Raw genomic sequence first — 23,940 nt, 5'->3', positions numbered from 1 at the left:
CACAGAGTCATTTCCGTATTTTTGCGGACCCATTGAAGTGAAAGGTTCCGCGTATGGGCTACAAAAAAACGGAATGGACGTGGGAAAAAAATATGGTCGTGTGCATGAGCCCTTACTAGTAGATGCATGTGCTCTCATTAGTAAAGTGTAATAAATGCCGCCATACAGTGTGCAAACATAATGCTGACATACGGTGCAAATGAATAATGACGCTATACAGTGCAAAAATAACACGCCCATGTATAAGATCAGCATTCAGAGTGCTCCCAGTTATAGCAGCCCCAGTACCGACAGCAGAGGGTCCCCCGTATACAACGGTGCCAGTTTAGTGCAGTGGAATGATTTGTGGTGGTCTTGGATAGAAATTATGTTCATGGGTATGTGCTGCCCCCTTCCTTTTAAATTACTTCCTTTCTTTTTGTACCTTCTAGAGCTTTTAGCCAATGATACGTATGAAGTCGAAACTTTCACAACAACCACTTTGGGGTCTCAGTTTACCATGGCTGTGACTCCACGGACCTCTCTCCGAAAACCATCAGGATCTCGTGCACCCACCAAAAAAACAACAGCTGCCAAAAATGGCAAAATGCACCATCCTCCCCCAGTGGATAATATAATGACTGACGGAGCCCAACCGGTACAAGGTGGTGGAATAGTAAACACCACCCACCTGAAACATAAAAATTCCACTCATGAAATAAGCTCCACACAAAATATTACTCACTCGCATCCAACCAAAATGCCTGTTACTGCCAAGAGCCATCCACCGAGGGAGTCGAATATAAAGAGACCCATCATCAAGAAAGTGCCAACCCCTCCTAGCAAGCCCAAAAGTATGATGAAGACCACAATGAGAAACCCATCTGCCAGGTATCAGAGCCCACCACATGGCCATCACAAGAATGTTACCATCAGGCCAGGTATAGGACATTTCCATGACTTAAATGCTAGCGCCGGTGGAGCAGAGCTGGCCAAAACCCACCGAGCTGTGACACCACTGAGAACCACTTTAAAACTTGACCAGAAGGACGTCTCATCAGTAGCCAGTGGAGTGAAACAACTCCCATTGGGTTCCCAGCTCAACAAACAACTAAAAGATAAAGTCAACACCACCTCAGTATTGCTCAGCACTGTAATAAACGATAGTCCCAGGTCAGTCACACACAATATCAATCATATTACTCACACTTTACCAAATTCCAGTTTTGTACATAGAAAAAAGACTGAGTTATATGAACTAAACGCTCTGAACACATCAGAACATGTGTTGAGAGCAGAAGTCATGTCCTTGGTACCACAAATCGACCAATCGACACTTGGGCTTTTGAAGAAGATAAATTTGCTAGGAGCGAGCCAGTCCGGAGTAATGCAAAGGTTGAACTCAAAAGTGAATGTAAGGGTACCCGATAGGAATGTGATCTATAACCATACAAAGCAAAACTTAAGAGACACGACAGAACTTTTTGGACTGGGTCAAGATTGGACAGACCCAGACAAAACGAATAGAGTCAGTTCTACTGAGCCTGTTGAAATAGGGACTGTGACCAGTGGGACCATCAAAAGAACTTCAGATACACGAAGTGTTTCAAATATTCAGTCTGGTGAGGGAGAAGGTACACAGGTCCAGACTCTAGTACAGACAACAACCGAGGCAGAAGTACAACCACACAACATTGTGGAACAGCAATACCAGACTCTGCCAGAACTCACAACAGTTGGACACATGCATCACAACCAGACACATAGTCATAAACACCATAAACACTCCTTCTTGGGTGAACATAAAAAGTCTGATAACACGGTTTCCGAACATACAGTAACATCCCCGGGAAGGTTAGGTGGTACTAATAAACACCATCATAGACATCTACACAACTTTACTCATCCACATGAGCATAACGAGCACTGGGTGCAACATCAGATAAGCTCTGCTCAAGTCTCCTTAGATCTGCCAAGCCAATCCCCACTCCATGTAGAGACGACAGACTTGCATGAAAGGCAGGCAACCATTAAAAATGGATCTGATACAGATGCAAGTGTCTCGTCTTACTTAACAAAGAACATTTCTGAACCGGAAACATCTACACCAAGTGCAATGACACTTTTCACAACATTAGAACCAAATTCGACTAACCAAAGTTTACAGAACCTAACTACTGTAAGTCAATTAACAACGCAGGCCCGACAGGTGTTCACAACACTTCATCAACCTAAGCATAAAACAGGCCCACACAAGCTCAACAGTTTGGAAGAAGACAGCCTACCAAGTCCATCTTTAAACATGACCATTAAACCAGTAACACAGAAACATTTACCAACGCAATCAATCACATATAACACAACTGAAGAGTTTCAGATGGAACTTATCACCCAAACACAATCACAGCTAACATCACAGTTGACCACCCAAAAAATTACTGAGGCCACGGTACATGGCAGCCAAAAAATATCCATATTAACTGAGCTAACCACACAGTCACAGCTTAAAGTTAAAGAGACCCAACCTGGGGAACCTACACAGAGCCAGCCAGATCTGACCACTCATAGTCCACCTTATGAGTCCACAAGGATTGATCCAGATCTGACCACAGAGAACCAGTCTACAAGGGTCAGAATAGGATCATACACTGAGCCACTGCCTAACTCGAGTCCAATCAAAGAGACTCACTCTCATCTGTTTGGAGTGACTGAACCTCTGTTGACCACACACAGTCCACAAGACCTTGTAACAGTGAAAAACTTCAACGAAACAAGACTATCTAAAAATAATCAGTACAGTGAGTCTAGAACACCTCCAGGTAGTAGCTCAGATCCAATAACACATGGCTACACAGAGTTATTAACACAAACAGATTCGGTCTTAAACAAGACTCAATTACCTTCTCAAACGGAACCCATCACAAAGGGCAAATCAGAATCAAACATCCATGTTACTAACTCACAACCATTCATTTGGACAGAGAAAGAACCAACAACAAAAGGCCAGACAGAAACAAATACTAAAATAGAACAAACCAAAAGCAGCCAAATGTATTCAATAACACAAAAAGAGTCAATCGCAAAGACCACAACCAGTTGGCTTGAAAAGACTCATGCAGTATCACTATTAGAAACTGAACCAAACACAACTCATAGCAGCTCAACATCACCTTTACACAAAGAAGTGACCACAGAAAGCTACACAGAGCTACCCACACAAAGACCATATATCGCAAAGGGCACCACAGAGCTAACTAGTAAGCCTAGGAGATGGTCTACCACTCCAAGCAGGACTCTCGTAAAGAATGAGACTGAATCAGTCCCACCAAAAACTAAACCACTTAACCAAACCACTACAATAGGATATGGAAGGGATGAAACAGAATTCACTGAGCAAACTGAAACAACTTCTAAGATTACTCTAAACCCAATTACACCCTTTGGTGGCATATTGCCAACTCACAGAGGACACTTACAGTCAACACAAACACAACCAGATGTGGAAACTCAGACATATCCACAGCACACCACTAGTGCTGGATCAGAGCTTACTCCTACCAGAAAGTCTGATGTACAAACAGCTAAAGAAGACCTAACTTCAGTTCTGGCTGTATCAAGTGTAAGTTATGGCCATGGTACGTCACATACCACTGAAGAACCTGGGAGTGAAGTATCATCTAGCCCATCATCGACTGGTGGACGTCAAAACAAAGATGGTAGATGGGACTCGGGATCAACATTGCCTTCAAAGGTATCAACATTTCACCCCACAAGAAGCCATGCTTCAGGAAGAGACCGTGTGCTTACAACAGCAAAAAGTTCTTCAACTGAGATGAAGTTGATGACATCACCGCAATCCAACATGTTTTCCACCCAGACTCTTGGTGAAGTGATGTCAGCGGAGCCTGGAAGAGACCGGATCTTCATTGTAGACGAGCAGCAACCAGTCTTTAAAGGTCAGTCATGAACTATAACTGCCCAGACGAGAATAATGTCTTTATCTTGATAGACTTTATCTGTTGTTTTCTTCTGCCTTTGCCTTGAGTATTCGAGAAGCTGCCTTTGCTGATTGACCTTTTCAGAAAAATCGCTCATAAAAATATCAAGGTTGATTTTCTCCCAATATGTTAAAGTTTAGAAAATCCGTCGTATGAAAAGAGCAAAGGTTTGAAAAACTGCCTTACTATATAATGAAGCAAAATACAGATATCAATTTTGCCCCAAGGCAGGTCTTACCAGAAATCTAGAACCCATTTGAGGCCAAGGAACTAGGTTGTTATGACAAAAAAAATGTATACATTACATTGTATATAATAATTTTAACCTGGCGTTGACAGGTTCTGGATTATCAATCTTTCCATTAGGGGGCAAACAGTAGTAAGACTGACCTTTAAAGGGGTATTCCAGTACATAGAAATGTTTTCTATCTACTGGATGGGGATCAATGTCTGATCGGTGGGGGTCTGACCATTGGGTCACAGATACCGAGATGGGGGCCCCGTAACCCTGTCCTGATGGAGCAGCAGGTTGAGCTTGTGCCCTGCCGCTACATTCATTCGCTATGGGACTGCACCCAGTGGTTATAGCCCCACCGGTCAGTAAGTCATCCCTTATCCAGTGGGGATAACTTTTAGCTCCTGGACTACCCCCTTTAAATTGAATTGTGAAAATCTTGTGGTGCCCATTTTCTGCTGCTCGCAGTCACTACTATTGGGAGCTGATCGTAGGCGACGCATACATTTTATTGTATTTTTATTGAGAATCTAAGGAGACAAGGTGGGGGGTGAGACAAATGTACAAAGAACGGTTCCCGATCTAGATAAACAATATCCTGTTTGTCAAATCTAGACCAGTATACAATATTAAGATCATAATGAGCAAAAAGAGTCCCGATTGAGCGTTAGGTGACCCTGAAAAAAGTAGCCACAGATTAACAGGATTTACAACTCAAATGACAATAAATGAAATGTATGGAATACGGATTCTTGATATCCTATGAGGGGTCGTCCATCAAGCAGTGCTGCAGAAACCATCTCCGTCCATTGCACCAGGGGCAGAGGTGTATAGTTCTGGTGCCTGGCTCTCATTGCATAGAACTGTATGCAGCTACCTCCGAAGCTCCCTCTAGTGGTGACTGCATCAATGTAAGTATTTGCTCCACTTTTTGGTATAAACACAAATCAAAATTGTAGGTGGGATCATTTTTTGCACCTCGTCTGGTGAAAAGTTGGGAGTGGTTTACCAGGAGGGTTGTGGCCTAAACCTTATATTTATTAATACGGTAGATTTAGTGCTGCAAATTTTCTGTCTTTAGGACAGCACCAAATTTATTAGGACACATGAGACTTTTACTTTGCAATTGCCACAATTTATTCATGACATTGATCTAGGTGCCAGTCTTGGAACGGATCACCAAAGGGTGGGCAAGGATTTAGGTGTAATTATTGATAATTCACCAAATGATAGCGCTCAATGCCAGTCTGCTGCCTCAATTAGTAAAGTCCAGAGAAGAAGGTATTATTTTACAATCGTATAAAGCACTGATACTGTGTTTGCCCTTATTTAATGAATTGGTGGGAGGGGGGGGGGGTGGACATAGTGGGCTGTACTTAAAGGTCTCTCTTTTTTTAACCCTTTACTATGTAGGTATCTATGAAAATGATTACCAGAATCTACGACTAGAATGATGTCCAAATGAAAGCTGCTCACCTCTTTTATTACAAAAAAGTTGCTCATTTCAGTATATTTTGTTCTTTGCTGTGTACCCTTCCCAAATTGAATAATCTTTGCTCCTGTCCTCCATCAGTGCAAACCATTAATGTCACTTACAAAATGAGGCTGACCCATCACGCAGCGTGTGAGCAGCTGGACTCCTGCAGACCACTTCTCCTACAAGAGGTCAGTGTCACGGCATGGGACAAGAACTGGACTTACAGTCCGATTGCTCCTATAAACCATGCTTTCCTTTCGTATTTTCTTTCAGTTGACTGCTGCCTACAAGTCCACCCCAGGCTTTGACAAGATTGAGATTCTGAATGTGACGTGAGTGACGCAACTACAGCTGGGCCACGGTCCTTGATGGATAGGATGTTTTGTTAAAAGTATGACAAGCACAGCTTGGTCTAGGATAGGCTGCATCCATCACTAATATAACACAGCACCATGGGATGTGACTGTCAGTAATTCATGCTGGATCTGTGTGTCCAGGATCCTGCTTTCATCCCTTAGCTCTCGTGTCAGCACAGCTTCATTTCTGTTCTGATTTTTCCTTCTATGGCTCATGAGGGATCTCCTTTCCCTTGTACTGACAGTCAGTTATACTGAGGAGTGTGTGATTCTCCCTTCCTCCCCCCTGCAGAGTCTGCCATGGGTACTTTACATTTTTGTGCCCTTGTACACAGCCTGTGTGATCTCTCCTCACTTCACCTGCAAAGTATCTTGCGTGTGCTTTCCGCCATATCTACATGAGTGAGCAGCCCACATTGAAAACTTGGATGCTTTCCACTTCTTCACACTCTGATCTGCCATTTACAACCCCGTCCCCCTCCCTGCTGCTATCTTTAACACTGAGACTAGTGAAGGAGCAGCAGAGACGGCCAACAGAGCAAAGAGCAGTGCCAGATCTATGTCAGAATCAGCAGCATCAACAGCTAAGTGAAGGATTTACACACACTCCACAGCAGCAAATGGTAGAACATTTCAGTGCAAACTTCTCCATAACCTCCATGTACATATTGCACGTGTACAGAAGTGGTCACAGGAATTTTTGTCTGCTGTACAGTATACTGCCGCTTCAGGCTACACAGGTTTGTTATAGGTTTCTCTTGTAAGAGAAGCTTCAGGAAAATGCAAGAACAGCATGAGGACTACTGCTCCCAGCAATCGCCCGGGGAAGCTGTGGCCAGGAAGATATTCGCGCTGCAGCAGAGCGCGTCTTTGCCAGTCACAGCGTTATAGAGCGATATCACCAGCCAAGTGCACCCTTGCCCCCACATACCATACACATGCTTAGTATGCAGGATGTGCAATAGGTTTTTGCCCTTTTTACTATTGCAGGATATTTTTAATGCAGTTAGTAAATCTGCCTTTCAGGCGTCCTGGCAATAGCCTCCGCTTGTCGTTTCAGGACGGCTGGCACTGTCTTGGAATACAAAGTGCTGTTCTGCGTGCGCCCAGGGAGCCTGATGTCTGCCACACAGGAAGTTGTCCTCTCTAATCCATCCATGCTTTTTGGGTCCTCGAAGAAACCCTTGGCCTATAGAATCTATAACACAACTCTGTTGGGTAAGTTGACCCCGATCCATTACGTCGTGATGCATTAGGGATGATTTGAACTTTGACCTATTCTCTGTTAGCATGTGACGGGGAGGGGGGGGGGGGGGGCGTTAGGTGACTGGAAAACTTTCTTCCTGTGATAACTAGGTATCACTCTGCAGGGAGGTGACCCAATGACCCGTCCTATGATCTGTGCCTCCCGCTGCTCATAGCTTCCTCTATAAATGCCTGTGCGCCACTACCGTCACATTTCAGTACATTTGATGCCCCCTGGTGGACGTGGCATCATCCTCCTGTTTTATAGTAGACTGAATGGTACCCAGTTCAGACAAAAATGAGATGTTGTCCAGTAAAATGAAGGTCTGCTCTGTGGTGTACATAGTCCCTGGTATCTAGTGGTTTAGTCATCACATCCCAGGTGTCCAGTAGTTTGGCACCCGGATTTCTGGACTAGTTTAAGTGCCCCAGTCTAATGAATTGGTGCTGGCAGTCTACTGATTTAGGGTTTAGTGGCGCCCCAGTCCCTTCTGTCCATGATTTGTAGTACCCCAGTCCCTGCAGGCCTATGGTTTAATGCTCCAGGCTTCCAGTAGTTAAGTGGACCGGTCCCTGGTATTTAGTGGAATAGTTACTCAGTCCCAGTGGGTATAGTATTCAGTGTCTGTTCTCCAGTGCCTTCATTTTGTCCACTGATTTAATACCCTTAATACCTAGAATATTCCAGTCCCTTGTGTCCTGTGGTTGAATATTCCAGTCCCTGGTGTCCTGTGGTAGAATATTCCAGTCCCTTGTGTCCCATGGTAGAATATTCCAGTCCCTGGTGTCCTGTGGTAGAATATTCCAGTCCCTTGTGTCCCATGGTAGAATATTCCAGTCCCTGGTGTCCTGTGGTAGAATATTCCTGTGGTTGAATATTCCAGTCCCTTGTGTCCTGTGGTTGAATATTCCAGTCCCTGGTGTCCCGTGGTAGAATATTCCAGTCCCTTGTGTCCTGTGGTTGAATATTCCAGTCCCTGGTGTCCTGTGGTTGAATATTCCAGTCCCTGGTGTCCCGTGGTAGAATATTCCGGTGCCTTTTGTCCAGCAGTACAGTATTCCAGCCCCTGGTGTTCCGTGGTAGAATATTCCAGCCCCTGCTGTCCAGCAGTTTAATAGACCAGTCCCTGGTGTCCAGTGGTTTGATATCCCAGTCCCTGGTGTTTAGTGGTTGAATATTCCATTCTGTTGTGTTCAGTAGTTTAATATTTTATCCCTTGGTGCCCAGTGATTTAATATGTCTTTTCCCTATGTCTGGTGTATAAATATTCCAGTCCCTGGTGTACAGCGGTTTAATATTTCAGTCCCTGGTGTCCAGTGGTCTAGATTTCCAGTCCCTGGTGTTAAGTGGTTGAATATTCCAGTGCCAGGTGTCCTTTATTTTGTAGTACCCAGCAGTTTAATATTCCATTCTCTGATGTCTCAAGATTGAATATACCAGTCCCCGGTGCCCAGCGGTTTCATATTTCAGTCCCTAGAGTACAGCGGTTTTATATTCCAGTCCCTGGTGTCCAGTGGTTTCATATTCCAGTCCCTGGAGTACAGTGGTTTCATATTCCAGTCCTTGGTGTTCAGTGGTTCAGTCTTCAGCGGCTTACTCCCCCAGTCCTTGGTGTCCACTGGTGTAAGTGTCCAGTGGTTTAGTACTCCTGCTGTTTGGTGTTGTGGTCCCTGGTAACAGGAGTGTAATCTGTCTCGCTCCTATTTATCTCCTCCCCACAGACAATCACGCCGATCCATGTACAGACTGGTTCGCTTGCCCTCTGAGTTTCCAGTGTGTGCCTCTTCGGACGTTTAGCGCCCTCTGTTTGTCACCTTGTCACAGCATTTTCTGCCACAACAACGGCATCTGCATCCACCGCAAAGGGCAGGACCCTGAGTGCCAGTGAGTAGATCTGCCATGGTAATGGTGCAGAGGAAGTCGTCCATAAAGAGCTCTGCAACTTTCTAGTAGACTTTGTGTTTCAGTTCCTCAAGACATCTGCTTGCTGCCAGTGAATGGAAACATTCTTGTTTACATCAAAAAGTTAAAAACCATCCTGAATATGTCCTAGTAGCACAGCTAACAACCACTATATCCAGCAGCACACTGCTCCGTGAGGGCATCCAGCTATGCTCTGCTCTATTTAAAAGTCGTGGATCAACTACATTGCCCTGAATTCTGTAGGCCTAGGCCCTGGAGAGGCAGGTCTGATGGTTTTTAGCCTCTGGATGTAAACAAGAACGTTCCTTTTCTCCCATGGGTGCATGTCTCACTGCAATGTATCACAGAACACTGTGGGGGAAATTTTTTCCGCCAATCTAAATAAAAAAAAATAAAAAATACACTGATATAAGATACGCCAAATTTATTAACAGCTGTGTGCCTTTTTGAAAATTTTGGCAAATTTTAGTAGGTCAGTGCTGAAATCTACGCCAGTTTTCTGCTGGAGATCAGGTTAAGTTTGTTTGGCTGCGTAGGCCCTGCTCAACATTTTAGAAAAGTGGTGAAAAAAGCATAAAACAGCAAAAAGTCGCACATTTATATGCACAAATTTGGGAAGTTTTGACGCCACACCACTGATGCAGGGGTTTGGAACACTTTGGAATCTTTCTTTCTTCCAATGCACCTTTGGGTTATCAACTTCTGGATGCACACAAGAATGTTTCCATTCACTGACAGCAAGAAGAGATGATGAGGAATGGAAACAGAGAATGTGCAAAGGTTTTGTCTATACAGTGATAAGCTGCAGAAAACACATAAGGGTTCATTTATTATCCAGAAATACACCTACATCAGGCATATTTCTGCCGCAGAGTGCGGCGCAGCGGTTAGTTACGCCGCAATCTGCGACTTTTCCCTGCTTACGCCAGGTCTAAAAAAGTGGGTGTTGGCGGGGACGGGCTGGTAGGTCCGTCTCATTCATCATTTTCCTACGCCTGTTTTAGGCATAGAAAATGGTCTAAATGTAAGACAGCAAGGAAGAAGGCTTACATTCAGATTGGCGCTGGATATGCCGAAAGTTAGGGGTCTAAAACGCCGGTCTTAATAAATTACCCCCATGGTATCAGAAAAGAACAGTATTTCATGTCCCTCCTTCTACATCTACACGATGGCAGTGTATGCTGAGACTTGTAGTTCTTCCTCAGCTCCGGGACGATTGTTCACTTGCTGGTGGTTGTATTTGAGTACGTTTTCCGTCAGTCACTGTGTATTCTTTCCTAACCCTCAGGTGTCCAATTGGCAGAGACTTTTGGTACATGGGACAAACCTGTGACTACAGGATGACTCATCACCGCCTCGCCGCCATCGCCTGCGCCGTCGTGTTCTGCATCATCATTTGTGCTGCGGCCGCGGTTTTCATCCTGGTTCGGAGGTTCCAGACACAGATCCTGCAGCAGAAAGTGGCTCAGACTCAAAGCAGGTAAAAAACATATAGAGTATAGAGTAGCCTACGGCTGCGTCATCCAGTCTTGTAGCTGTGGTTTTGCCGCTTGTGCTAGCCAACTGTGCATCTCGCTTTTCCTCTGTTATTCCTCCTGGGAATGTATACATCAATCCTTGTCCCTGCACAGGCTCACACCATTCAAGTACTGAGATTGTCAAAATGTGTAAGGGCGCAAGTTATTGATAAGGCCATTGGCATTGTCAGTCTAGTCATACTTTTCCAGGAGGAATAACAGAAGGAAATCACTGTGTGCATTCCTGTCAAATTATGCTTCAAAAATGTTATTTTGTGAGGACCACAAGTAAATTATAGTGCACTGTGTAAGCTAATGGCCACCTTGTACTTGGGGGTGGGGGGCGGTATATTTTAGGCTCCCCGCACTTCGGTTAGTCTATGGGATACAGTTGTGCCCATTAGCTTTGCCTTCATCGGACGCCTTACAGATGCCCCAGTCCTAATGACAGGTTCGCTAATGCAGTGCAAGCAATCTCCGGCAATGTCGCGTGCCGCTGCCTCCGCTCGCTGGAGCTTTGATCCTGTCCCCAGATTTCACGTCCCTTGCTCGCCTCCTGCTGGCCGCAGAAGCTGTAAGGCCCTTGTTCAGGATGCGAAAGGGACGACGGCAGTGGAAGCGGCCCGGTTAGCTGTTGCTATGGTAACCAGAGATGAACGTTGATATCGGCAATGATATAGTAGGGTTTCTTAGATTCCATGAAAATTGTGATGAGAACCGCGTCCTGCCTCTCACAACACGAAATGGAGTCGGTATAATAAAACTGAGACACGTTCTTCCTGTAGCAGAAAACAGGGCATCTGTCAGCAGTTTTGTACCTATGACACTGGCTGACCTGTTACATGTGCGCTTGGCAGCCGAAGGCATCTGTGTTGGTCCCATGTTCATATGTGCCCGCATTGCTAAGAAAAATGTATGTTTTATTATATGCAAATGAGCCTCTAGGAGCAACGGGGGCGTTGTCGTTGCACCTGGAGGCTCAGCTCTCTCTGCAACAGCCACGCTCTCCCCACTTTGATTGACAGCGCTAGGCAGTGAAAACGTGATTGTGCCTGGCCCAGTCAATCAAAGTGCAGAGGTCGCGGCAGTTGCAGAGAGAGCAGAGCCTCTAGGTGTAACGGCAACGCCCCCGTTGCTCCCAGAGGCTCATTAGCATATATTAAAACATCATTATTCTCAGCAATGCGGGCACACATGAACATGGGACCAACACAGCTGCCTTTAGCTGCCAAGTGCACATGCACCAGGTACAAAACTGCTGACAGATGCCCTTTAATACACGTGTTCCAGGACTGAGACATTTTCCGTAGACGATGTTAGTACATGATACATGTTGCCGTTGACTTCAGGCTTTTAAGACAGATTTCCTTCTCTTAGTTACAGGAGGTTCAGTCGCTTTGACGATGTCCCCACGCATTTCTGGTGCCCTTCACAAACATGGCTGACGGCCTCAGCGTCGCTCAACTCCCTGGATAACCCGGCATTCAGCAGCTCTGAAGAGGTCTTTCCGCTGCAGGCTCTGGGGAGCTGCGTGTGCGGCTGTCAGGACGGTGCAAGGAGCGGCTCCCAAACAAACCAGCCCCAGCAGGCCGCCCGGGCCCAACCCAGGTAATAGACGGGGCGGCGCTGGAAACAGAACAGAACCAAGGCTGTTACCATGGGGATTGTCAAGTATTAGGAATGTCGTTACACAAACCTTCCAACTGTTCCTGTTTTCCGCTACCTCCAGAGGGCAAGGTTGATGCAGATGAACCCAAGGTGGGGGGTTTTGTAGGAGTTTCTGTGGGTACTGAAACTTTGCGAATGCCAACTTTTCGGGGAGGGTTTACATTTTTTTGGGCAGGGACAAGTGGGATTTATTGGGATTGTCTCTGAAAATCGGGGACAGTCCTGTCAAATTTGGGACTCTTGGATACTATGAAGGCATCTGTGTTGGTCCCATGTTCATATGTGCCCTCATTGCTGAGAATAATGATGTTTTAATATATGCAAATGAGCCTCTAGGAGCAACGGGGGAGTTACCATTACACCTAGAGGCTCTGCTCTCTCTGCAACTGCTGCGCCCTCTGCACTTTGATTGACAGGACTAGGCAGTGTAAATGTCATCACATCTGCTCCTGTCAATCAAAGTGCAGAGGGTGTGGCAGTTGCAGAGAGAGCAGAGCCTCTAGGTGTAATGGTAACTCCCCCGTTGCTCCTAGACGCTCATTTGCAATGCGGACACATATGAACATGGGACCAACACAGATCTTCAGCTGCACGTATAACAGGTCAGCCTGTGTCATAGGTACAAAACTGCTGACAGGTGCCCTTTAAATGTGAAGAAGACTGGTTGCTATGGGAATGTTTCCTGACAAACAAAATAAATTTAAAAAAAATGCAACTTTTAGGCCATGTTTCCATAGCAACCAGTCTGCTCCTGGTATATATGCTCTCATTTCCATGATTCCTGACCCTTTTGTTCATTGCCAAAATTGCAATTTCTCTGTAGAGCAGGGGTCAGCAACCTTGGGCGCTCTAGCTGCGGCTAAACTACAATTCCCAGCATGCTCCATTCCCTTCTATAGGAATTTGGGGAACAGCCGAGTGAGTGTGCATGCTGGGAGTAGTAGTGTCACAACAGCTTTAGTGCTGATCCTTGCTGTAGAGGAAGGTCCTGGACAACCAATGAATTGCAGAAGGGGATGGGACTAACTATAGCTGGGCCCCCTTCTTCCAAGGGCCCCGTAGCACTTCTCACTGAAATCAGGTAGGATCCTAGTGGTGTGAAAACACCTTTACGAAGAAGACACGTTTTATAATCACGTTGCGTTGTGACCCGATTCATCCAGTGTGTTCGCTATCATGGGGTGAAACTGTCATTGCGACATTTACGATCTTAATGTTATACGGCCACAAGTTGCCATCGGGCCCTGGCGTAACACAGAGGGGGTTACAAAATTCTTTGTGAAGGTCATAAATTTTATCCACGACCATAAATTCCGGGTGGAGCGATGATATATGATCAGTGTCAGTCCGTTGTATTAGGCGTTGCGATGCTCGTTGATCTCATTAGTGTAATCACGCCACATATTTGGCGGCTATTGACAGCCTCCTAGAATAAGGAACTGAAGGGTTAAAATGTTTTGGGTGGAAGAGCCAGACAGACACGAGCGATTTGCATGTCTGTCTATAATTGAGCACATGCGCAGGTAGAGCAGCGTCTGGAGGATGTGCAGTGAATATCTAATCAGGCGATCCTCGTAGCAAACGATTGCATCTTTCCCCAGCTGCTCCAGCACTGCAGGGGTTACTTAATCCTGGAGCATCTCCGAGACCCCCCCCCCCCCCCCTCCCATTACCTTAGCTGTGAAGGTATTTGGAACGTGAGGGAACGCAGGGCTGTGATTGGCTGAGCTGTTGTCATGGTTACGCTGGTCCGTCGGCACTGGGAGCGCGGCGGTGGTTGCTGCTACAGGGAGGATGCTGAGGGTAGCACTGCCAGGGGGGAGGACAGATCAACGAGAGTGTGGAGGCTTCACACTGCGCGGACACGTGTAGTCCTCTCCAGCACGCAACATGACCTTAACAGCGAAAAAATGGGCGGGAAAAGTGCATCCCTGCTCACTGGCGTTAATGTATAGTATGATCTTCTATATAATGTACAGCGCTGAAACTTTATAATATACTAAATTCAAGCTGAAACCCAACACATCTTACAGCTGAGGGTTTGCTACATGTATGCTGTATAGTAAATACTAGGGTCCAAACTGATACATTGTAGCAAACCGTCAGGAAAGGAAAGAGATTTGTGTTGTGGAATATGCTAGGCGACAACTGACCGTGCGAAACCAAGATCTCGAAGCCACATCGCCGCAATGTCAGTAATGATTGCGAAAAACGCATTGCATCCGCACTTGCAGAATATAGAACCTGCTGCAATTTTCACGCAACGCACAAGTGATGAGTGAAAACCAACGCTCATGTACACAGACCCATTGAAATGAACGGGTCCGGATTCAGTGCGGGTGCAATGCGTTCACCTCACGCATTGCACCCGCGCGGAAAACTCGCTCGCGTTAAAGGGGCCTAAGGCTGCATTCACACCACCATATTTTCGTTCTGTACCAAATCCGCATATTTTGCGGATTGCACTCGGACCCATTCATTTCTATGAGTATGAGTGTCATCTGTGTGCTGTCCGCATCCGTGCAGCCACGCCGCAGACTTGTTTTGTTTGGGGACAAGAATAGGCATTTTGACAGTGGGGCCGGTGAAATTTGATGGGATGCACATGGACGGCGTCCGTATAAAGTGGATCCGCGATTTGTGGACTGGTAAACGGATAATATAGCTCAAGTCGTATGCACCTGAGAATCACTAAATCCTAAATCACACGTGAACTGTGAACTACAGTCAAATTACACCCTTGTGCGACTTTAGTCGCAGACAAATCGCACTTTTTAGACTTTTTTTAAACCTGTATGCGACTTGATGTTGCGTAACCAAAGTCGCATGTAGCCCCGGTCTAAAGTCCCACATTATTTTCTAGACTGGATACAATTGTAGCTCTGCACTCAAACTGTCTGTTTCTAGATGTAATTAGGAATGTTCCCATTCACTGACAGCAAACAGAGATATTGAAAATGACCAGGAAGCATAAAGTAGATCTGAAAGTTACATTATACAATGAACTGCTTGTTTGGAGCAGGCACTGCCACCTCTTCACTTAAAGGGCACCTGTCAGCAGGACCAACCCAATCAAACAATACTGTGTTGATACAGCTGATTAAAGTGATACCTGTCTTACGAAAATTGTCTGTGGCGTTTCCGAGAAAAAATACTTATTCTGTGTGTAGATCAGGGCTCCGTTCACCGAAGGACGGGGCATAGCCTACCGGCTTTCTAGTGCTGGCCCCACCCCTGAAGCCTTAATCTGCCTAAAAAATAAAGGTCACTTTTGCTTGGAAACTCCTCAACCGATTTTCACAAGACAGGTATAATTTTAATCAGGAGGAACGACCCTACCAGGGTAGTATGCCTGGTTTGATTGGGTTGATCCTGCTGATGGGTGCTCTTTAACCCTCAGTTCACACCTGAGCGTTTTACAGCGCGTTCCTACGCGCTGTAAAACGCACAACAAGGAGAAACCAATGCTTCCCTATGGGAATGGTTCTCACCTGGGCGTTTTACAGCGCGTACGATCGCGCTGTAAAACGCCCGACGCTCAAACAAGTACTTGAGCTTCTTTGGGGCGTTTTGTCGCGCGTTCCCGTACAATAGACTTTCGGGAACGCCCAACAATGTGTATTCGCTTGTCTCTGTATGCGCGATTGTAAACGCCCGTACAATCGCGCATACAGAGCGCTCCTTTCAGAACGCTCAGGTGTGAACCCAGGGTAAGTGTTTAGAGCTGGGAATCAGAAAATGGGGGTCAGCAGAGCCCTGTTCTTCCAATAGGTGAGGGTCTCAGAGGTGTGACTATGCTATAAGTGCTTAAAGGGAACCTGTCAGCACCAAAATGGATCATAAACCGCCAGCAGTACCTTAAAGCTGTTAACATCCGTCTTCTACTGACGTTCTTGTGTAAGATGTCTGAGGCGCATGATCGCTGTAAGGCCTCATGCACACGACAGTTGTTTTTATCGGTCCGCAAAATGGGAAACCGTGTCCGTTTTTGTTTCCGTGTGTCTTCCTTTATTTTTGGAGGACCACCAGACATAAAGGAAAGTAAAAAAAAGTCTAAGACAGGTTTGCCATGCAAATGATAGGAAAAAAAACGGACGCGGACGCAGGTGACAATCTTGTGTGCCTCCGCATTTTTTAGCGGTCCCATTGACTTGAATGGGTCCACGAACCGTTTTCCGCGGAAATAATAGGACAGGTTATATTTTTTTGACGGACTGGAACCACGGATCACGGACGCGGATGGCAAACGGTGCATTAGCCGAGTTTTCAACGGACCCATTGAAAATAAATGGGTCCGCAGAAAATCACGATTCAAACAACGGTCGTGTGCGTGAGGCCTAAAACAACTTTTATTCCCCCGCAGTTCGTATGCAAACGAGGCTTCCTTGCTTCGAGTCTAGGTAAGCACGGCCCCTAACCGTCCCCTCTTTTGTTAGATTGACAGCCTGCAGTGCGTCCGGGATGGCATAAGTCTCGCGCATGCGCAGTGCGCTGCTGAAACCCGGCTAACAGCAGCAGCCGGAGACAGGATCACGCCTTACCAAGGAGCGCACCGCGCATGCGCGAGACTTATGCGATCCCGGCCACACTGCAGGCTGTCAATCTAACAAAGAAGGGGACGGTTAGGGGGCCGTGCTTACCTAGACTCGAAGCAAGGAAGCTCACGCGAGATTTTATCTGTAGGGGCGTTTCTTAGACGGAGCTGAGGAGCTTGACTCGGAGAAAATATGACTCTTCTCTGGTCACACAAGTAAGATATGACTCTTTTATGTTAATTTGCATCAAAGGCGGTAAGTACAAAAATGCATAATACTTATTAAATTTGCCTGCAAATGAAATTAAAAGTGTAATTTATATGTTTAGGGGAACACAATGAACATTTAGAAATTCTCAGTGAGGGTAGCATAGTCGAGGTGACAGGTTCCCTTTAAAGGGAACCTGTCACCTCCAAAACACATATAAAACCGACATCATTACCTTACAGTAGGCCCCAGTGTGTTCACAATGATGTTTTTCATTCTTCCATCGGTTGCTGCATACTGTAAAAAAAGACCACATTTTTAATCACCCTTCTCGCGCGCACACTTGAAATGGCCGGCGCATGCGCAGTGAGAACAAAGCTGCCGGCTGACTGCGGGAGCCGGAGACGGGATCGCGCAGTAACATGGAGCGCACCGGGCATGCGCGAGACTTGGCGATCCCAGCCTCTAGGCAGGATGTCAATCAAAGTGAAGAGGACGGGTAAGGGGCGCGGGTCTATATTTACTTGAAGCACTGAGGGCGCTGCCTCCTTGACTTCAAGCCGACTCTGAAGATAGCGAGAAGGGTGATTAAAAATGTGTTTTTTTTCCAGTATGCAGCAACCGATGGAAGAACACACTGGGGGCTACTGTAAGGTAACGATGTCGGTTTTATATGTGTTTCGGAGGCGACCGGTTCCCTTTAAGATGGGCTTTAAGCTTTAGGCTAGGGCGACATTTATCACCGCGCAGCCCATAGTATAACGCATGTAGGACATTATTAATCACTCAGTGCTTTCTATAAGTAGCAGACACGTGTCATATACGAGCCGACAGACGCCAGATTATAATGTCACCCCCGCCTGCCAGCCGCGGGCCGACATAATCAATTAATGTCAACCTCCATACGGCACTAAATCAATCCCTAGGGGCACGCCGTGGTGTCACCTGCACCTATTAGCAGCACACAGATAATTAGGAATAATGAAGAGACTATTTTTTTTTTAAGGGGGAAGGAAGGCGGGGGTGTTGGCGGCGACACCGGCCTCTGCAATGCGTCCCTGGCATTGGTTTTATAGATCGCTGTGATTCTTGCAGCTTAATTAAAGGTTCATTTCCCTGCTGCGTTTTTCCATCCTGTGCTCCATTAAACAGACATCATGGAATCAGGAAGAGCGTCTGATTGTTCGTGGAAGCAAACAGATCAATTAGCGCTCAGCAGGCGGCGTCCCCGGACCGTGCGCGGCTTCAGGCCTTGTGTTATCTCAAGGTGACACAGAGGATCCCTGATGTGTGTATCACAGGGAGGGAAGCCCATTAATCTTCCAAATGTCCTGCTAGAGCATATGGAGAACATTTTGGTGGGACTGTCCTCGTTACCTGCAAAAAAGCGGCTTTTGACCTGGCAGACCCAGCTCATCCATGTTCTACATCAGGGATGCCCCTCCAGTTGTTGCAAAACTACAACTCCCAGCATGCCCTGATAGCTGTAGGCCAGGGACGCCCAACCTGCGGCCCTCCAGCTGTTGTAAAACTACAACTCCCACAATGCCCTGCTGTAGACTGATAGCTGTAGGCCAGGCATGCTCAACCTGCGGCCCTCCAGCTGTTGCAAAACTACAACTCCCAGCATTCTCGGACAGCCTACAGCTATCAACCTACAGCAGGACATTGTGGGAGTTGTAGTTTTACAACAGCTGGAGGGCCGCAGGTTGAGCATCCCTGTAATACATGGTCACCCATCCAATTGAATGGCCACATGTAATACTACATTTCACCTGTAGTGGTCACTGTAGGAGAAATGTGTAGCGGTCGCAGCTTCCTCCAGGGGCTAGGGCCCCAATATGGTTTCAGTGAAGCAGTCGCATGGTCCATCTAGGGCAGGGGTCAGCAGCCTCTGGCACTCTAGCAGTTGTAACACTACAACTCCCAGCATGCACACTTGCTCAGCTGTTCTCATAGATGTGAATGGAGCATACTGGGAGATGTCGTTTTTAAAACAACTGACCTGCTTGAGGAAGCTGACCCCTGATCTAGGGAATGCCAAGAACCTAAAGATAGGGAATGCGCCCCCAATATTCTTAAATAGGGACGGCCAGAAAAATCTCCTCTGCAGGAGTGTACACAGATCTCATAGGGCCCTATAGCAAAACTTAGTATGGACCCTTCTGTTTCACCCAGATTTCCAGTGAGTCTGCATCAATCACTCCCAGGCAATGAAGAATGCCAAGCACGGTTATCAGATAAAACTTTAATCCACCACTAGGGGGAGCTCAGGCCTTAGGAATTTATACAGTTACAGTTAACTGAAATGGAAGTTGCGATCATCTGTTTGCACTGAGCTCCCCCTAGTGGTGGCTGCATGGAAATTAAATTTTCACATGGGAAAAGGAATTCAGCGCAGGCCCCATAGCAGTCGCATGCCTCCATTATTGTAGGCATGCCATTGCTCCGCTGCATCTTTATACTATCTATTTCCAGTGCTGAGACCCTCCATAGAGATACCTTGGCCTGAATGATGTCAGCAGTTCCTCTTATAACGCTGCTGTACTATTATAAACTGACCACTTTGTAATCGCTGGCCCTTTAACTGCAGCATGGACTATAGGACAATGATGAGGCCCACTCTGTGAACGCTGCAGCCCCCGTTACAATGTGCTGAGGGATTAACTCCATGAATTGTGACCAGAAAAGTGCAGACTCCATGTGTTACCATAGAAAATACCAGATGAACTAGAACCAGCTGATCCGCTCACTTCTCTATTGTGTGGTCTGCTGGGAAGATGACGTGGCTTTACCATGCTGTGCCACCTCCTGTAGACCCGTCACATACCCCACAGTGCACCAGGGCATAGAAAATCACAGTCAGGATTCATCTTTAGGTTCTCATTAAATGTATTAAAATTGAAGTGTGACTGTTAGGGTACGTTCACACTAGCGTTATTCTTTTCCGGCATTGAGTTCCGTCCTAGGGGCTCAATACTGGAAAAGAACTGATCAGTTTTATACTAATGCATTCTGAATGGAGAGAAATCCGTTCAGGATGTCTTCAGTTCAGTCTTTTTGCCTTTTCAGGACGGAGATAATACCGCAGCATGCTGCGGTTTTATCTCCGTCCAAAATTCCGGAACACTTGCGGCATTTTTTCCCATTGAAATGCATTAATGCCGAGTGTTCCGGTAAAACGGATCTGTCCTTCCGGTCTGCGCATGCTCAGACCGCAAAAATTTGAAAAAAATAAATGCTGGATCCGTTTTTTCCGGATGACACCGGAGAGACGGATCCGGCATTTCAATGCATTTGTCAGACGGATCAGGATTCTGATCCGTCTGACAAATGCCATTAGTTTGCATACGTTTTGACGGATCCGGCAGGCAGTCTGCTGGAATCCTCTGCCGCAAGTGTGAAAGTAATACCCACAGGAAGATGAGATATGAGGAGCTGTTTGCGGTGGTCCACACATTATTAATCTATACATGTATTCCCCCGTGTTAGACACCAGGGGGCAGCGGTCTCACAGAGATCACTAGCTTTGCTCTGCTATCACTGTGACTGGAGGATGCACTGGAGTCAGCATGGCCGTCATTACCCGTATACACAAAGACAATCGGGTACGCCATCTCTCCTCACTAGGATCAGATTCTCAACATGCTCCATGCAACCACAGCCATCCTGACAGGGACGCTACTGGTCAGATCACTCTTCACCTATCGTGTGGATAGGCGATGTATGTTATTGGTAGAAAGACCCCTTTAAGATTTATTACAAAGTTTCTAGATCAATATCCCAGAAAAAAGCAGTAGTCTGATTGGTTTCAATGACGAGGAGTGTTCTGATTGGAGTTCCCCTTTAAGTTACTGACCAGCGATTGCTAAGTTTGCTCGTGGTTTTTTGTCTTCCAGGCTGGAGACGAGTTGCAGCAGTGTCAACGACTTGATGATTGACTCAGGGAAAGCAAGCGACGTGTCGGTGTGCAGCTGGCCCATGGAACCCATCCACTGGACCCCCTTCCCCATCCTACACCAGCTGTCCCTGCAGTCTCCGGTGCGTAATAGGCAAAAGTAACCTTCCCACAGTAAGGGAGCATTCACATGACTGTATTTTTCATGGGGCAACAAAAAAAATGCAAACAGAACATGTGCTGTCTGCATCCATTCCGCAAATTATAGAACACGTCCTAGTCTTGTCAGTTTTCCAGTGCATCTGCGTCAATCACTCCCAGGCAATGTAGAATGCCAAGCACAGTGTCCCAGATTTCTGATCAATTTAATTTTATCAGATTAAATTCTAATCTAAAAAATTGTAATAAAAAAGTCTCACTCAGCCTATCAGACTTCAGTAAAGTGGAACAGGTGGTTCGTAAATATGGTGCTCGTTGTGACCCCCATATTTCTCATTGTATTTACATCAGGCAGCTGGCAAATATATATTGACAAATCTCCTGCTTCCCATCTATTATGAAGGCGGCTGCCACCACTAGGGGGAGCTCAGTGCATAGGAATTTATGTAGTTACAGTAGACCAAAATGGAAATTGTAAGCATCTGTTTGCACTGAGCTCCCCCTAGTGGTGGCTGCATGAAAATGAAGTTCTAAAAAAAAAGCTTGAACATTGCCTGTACCTCACATGGATCCAAAGATCTACCCATTCATTGCTCTGCTATGTTTATATCAAGCTGGCACCTCAGGGGTGTGTCCTTTCTGCTGTAGCTCTCTCCCTATCACAGCTCAGGAAGCAGTTTAATTATGGAACTGAGCATGTGCGTCCACCTCATCGAGGCGGACAGAGAAATAAGAAAAAAACAAACAGCAGTGGCGCTATACAGATACATTTGAATAACTCAGGGGCTATGCTAAATTTTTTATTACATGCAATTACAAAAGTTTTCAGCGTGAGGTGCAGGAAAGAAAAATGCAGAATATATTTGGTGGGACAACTCCTTTAAGCTACCTGGGGTTGAGCCACAAATTTCTTACCCCCTATGCAGAAAAATAATGACAAGTGAATACAACATCCCCCATTCTATGATGCTCATTGGGCAGATGGACAGGGATTGCTCAATTAGGACAACTCCCTTTAAATTTGCATTTATTAGGACATCCTTCAGACTTTTTTTCTTTTTTTCTTCCAGTTTCACGCTCGCAGACCTCATTCCTACTTTGAAGGGATGGAGCTGGTCAACACAGAGAGGAGCTGGACTGCGTAGCTGCTGGGAGCACCTATAGGAAGGGCCGGTGAACAGCATATTATCAAGGACACTCATGACCGTGCCTGCAATTGGAGGAGTCACCGAACGACTCCTTACAGAACTTGTCAGCCCCGAGTCCGTAAGACTGACCATGCACAAACTATATACTGCGTGTAGCACTTATGTGTGGTGTATATCATCCCATGTGATTGCAGAAACTCCCATGTCGACCACTAGAGACTGCTCTGGACTTAACACATCACGGCCGCCTGATGACATCATCGACTACTATCTTGCAGATTGATTCTTGCAACAGATAAAAAAAAATCTTATTGTATTACCAATAATAAAGTGTCACTCTGCACACACGGGTACAGCTTATTTGTCGAGGGACCCGGGACACAATGGATTCTACTTGATGAGAACTGAGCAGGCTTATGCATCTAGATCCATGGTCCACGAATGGTGCATTTTAGGCAACACAAGAATTACAACAAATAATGATTAAAAAGACAAGTCACAGGATTTTCTAATGGCAAAAGAGTCCACCAATTACTGCAAATCTGCATGCCTTAGAGGCTGATTACACCCTATGCATTGCAAAGGGTAAAATGTGTTGTAAAAGTTTAGAAAAGACACTGTGCAAGGATTTTTTTTTTTTTTATGTATCGTGTTGATAAGCTATATTAAATGTTTTTAAAAAAAATTCTGATAGTGAGGACCTATCCTCAGGGTCCGACGCTCGGGACCCCTGCTGATCAGCTGTTTAAGGAGGCTGTGGCGCTTCTATGAGCGCAGCAGCTCACTAAGCACAGCGCCGTCCATTGTATAGTGTCTGAGCTTGGTATTGCAGCTCAGCTCTATTCACTTGGTCAGGCATGGCCAACCTGCGGCTCTCCAGCTGTTTTAAAACTACAACTCCCACCATGCCCTGCTGCAGGCTGATAGCTGTAGGCAGTCTGAGCATGCTGGGAGTTGTAGTTTTGCAACAGCTGGAGAGCCTCAGGTTGTCCATGCCTGCACTTGGTAATTGTAACATCACATAGGAAGAGGCAGTGGCCTCTTGAAATAGCTGATCGGCAGAGGTGCCATGAATACTGTTCTGTATCTGGGCCACAGTTTGTACATCTGAAACTCAATGCTGTCAAATAAAGGCACCTTAAAAAGGGGTTGTCTCACTTCAGCAAATGACATTTATCATGTAGAGAAAGTTAATACGAGGCACTTACTAACGTATTGTGATTGTCCATATTGCCTCCTTTGCTTACTAGATTCATTTTTTCCATCACATTTTACACTGCTCATTTCCATGGTTACGACCACCCTGCAATCCAGCAACGGTGGTCGTGCTTGCATACTATTAAAAAAAAAAGTGATGGACTATACGCGCTCCCACAGTCCAAGCCACCAGAGGCCGTCGCATTTTCCCATATTGTTCAAGAATGACCACCTCTGATGGATTACAGGGTGGTCGTAACCATGGAAATGAGCAATGTATAATGTGATGGAAAAAATGAATCTAGTAAGCAAAGGAGGCAATATGGACAACCACAATATTATAAATTTTTTTGCTGAAGTGAGACAACCCCTTTAAGCTGCAGTACCAGGCACTCTA

At 46.0% G+C, this 23,940-nt stretch overlaps 1 protein-coding gene across 2 annotated transcripts in view; it reads left to right on the top strand.

Annotated features, from left to right (window-relative positions):
- Positions 1-22,683, top strand: part of LOC121007388 (mucin-12-like) — a 38,661-nt gene extending 15,978 nt beyond the window's left edge. Inside the window, exons 2-10 of one of the 2 annotated variants that reach the window (XR_005780406.1) lie at positions 432-3,935; positions 5,786-5,877; positions 5,963-6,021; positions 7,106-7,263; positions 9,013-9,175; positions 10,503-10,694; positions 12,109-12,339; positions 17,083-17,149; positions 21,041-21,173. Coding sequence is in view for 1 of the 2 variants with exons in the window: in XM_040439275.1 (XP_040295209.1) it covers positions 432-3,935; positions 5,786-5,877; positions 5,963-6,021; positions 7,106-7,263; positions 9,013-9,175; positions 10,503-10,694; positions 12,109-12,339; positions 21,041-21,182; positions 22,269-22,343 (4,616 nt within the window). In the remaining variant the exon portion in view is untranslated. Of the gene's footprint in view, positions 1-431; positions 3,936-5,785; positions 5,878-5,962; positions 6,022-7,105; positions 7,264-9,012; positions 9,176-10,502; positions 10,695-12,108; positions 12,340-17,082; positions 17,150-21,040; positions 21,183-22,268 lie in introns of those variants that run through there. The other variant, XM_040439275.1, reaches the window with a different exon arrangement.
- The last annotated feature ends 1,257 nt before the right edge of the window (positions 22,684-23,940 follow it).

The sequence above is a fragment of the Bufo bufo genome, chromosome 7, assembly GCF_905171765.1.
Source record: "Bufo bufo chromosome 7, aBufBuf1.1, whole genome shotgun sequence".
Taxonomy (NCBI): Eukaryota; Metazoa; Chordata; class Amphibia; order Anura; family Bufonidae; genus Bufo; species Bufo bufo.
This window is presented reverse-complemented; position numbering and strand designations above follow the sequence as displayed.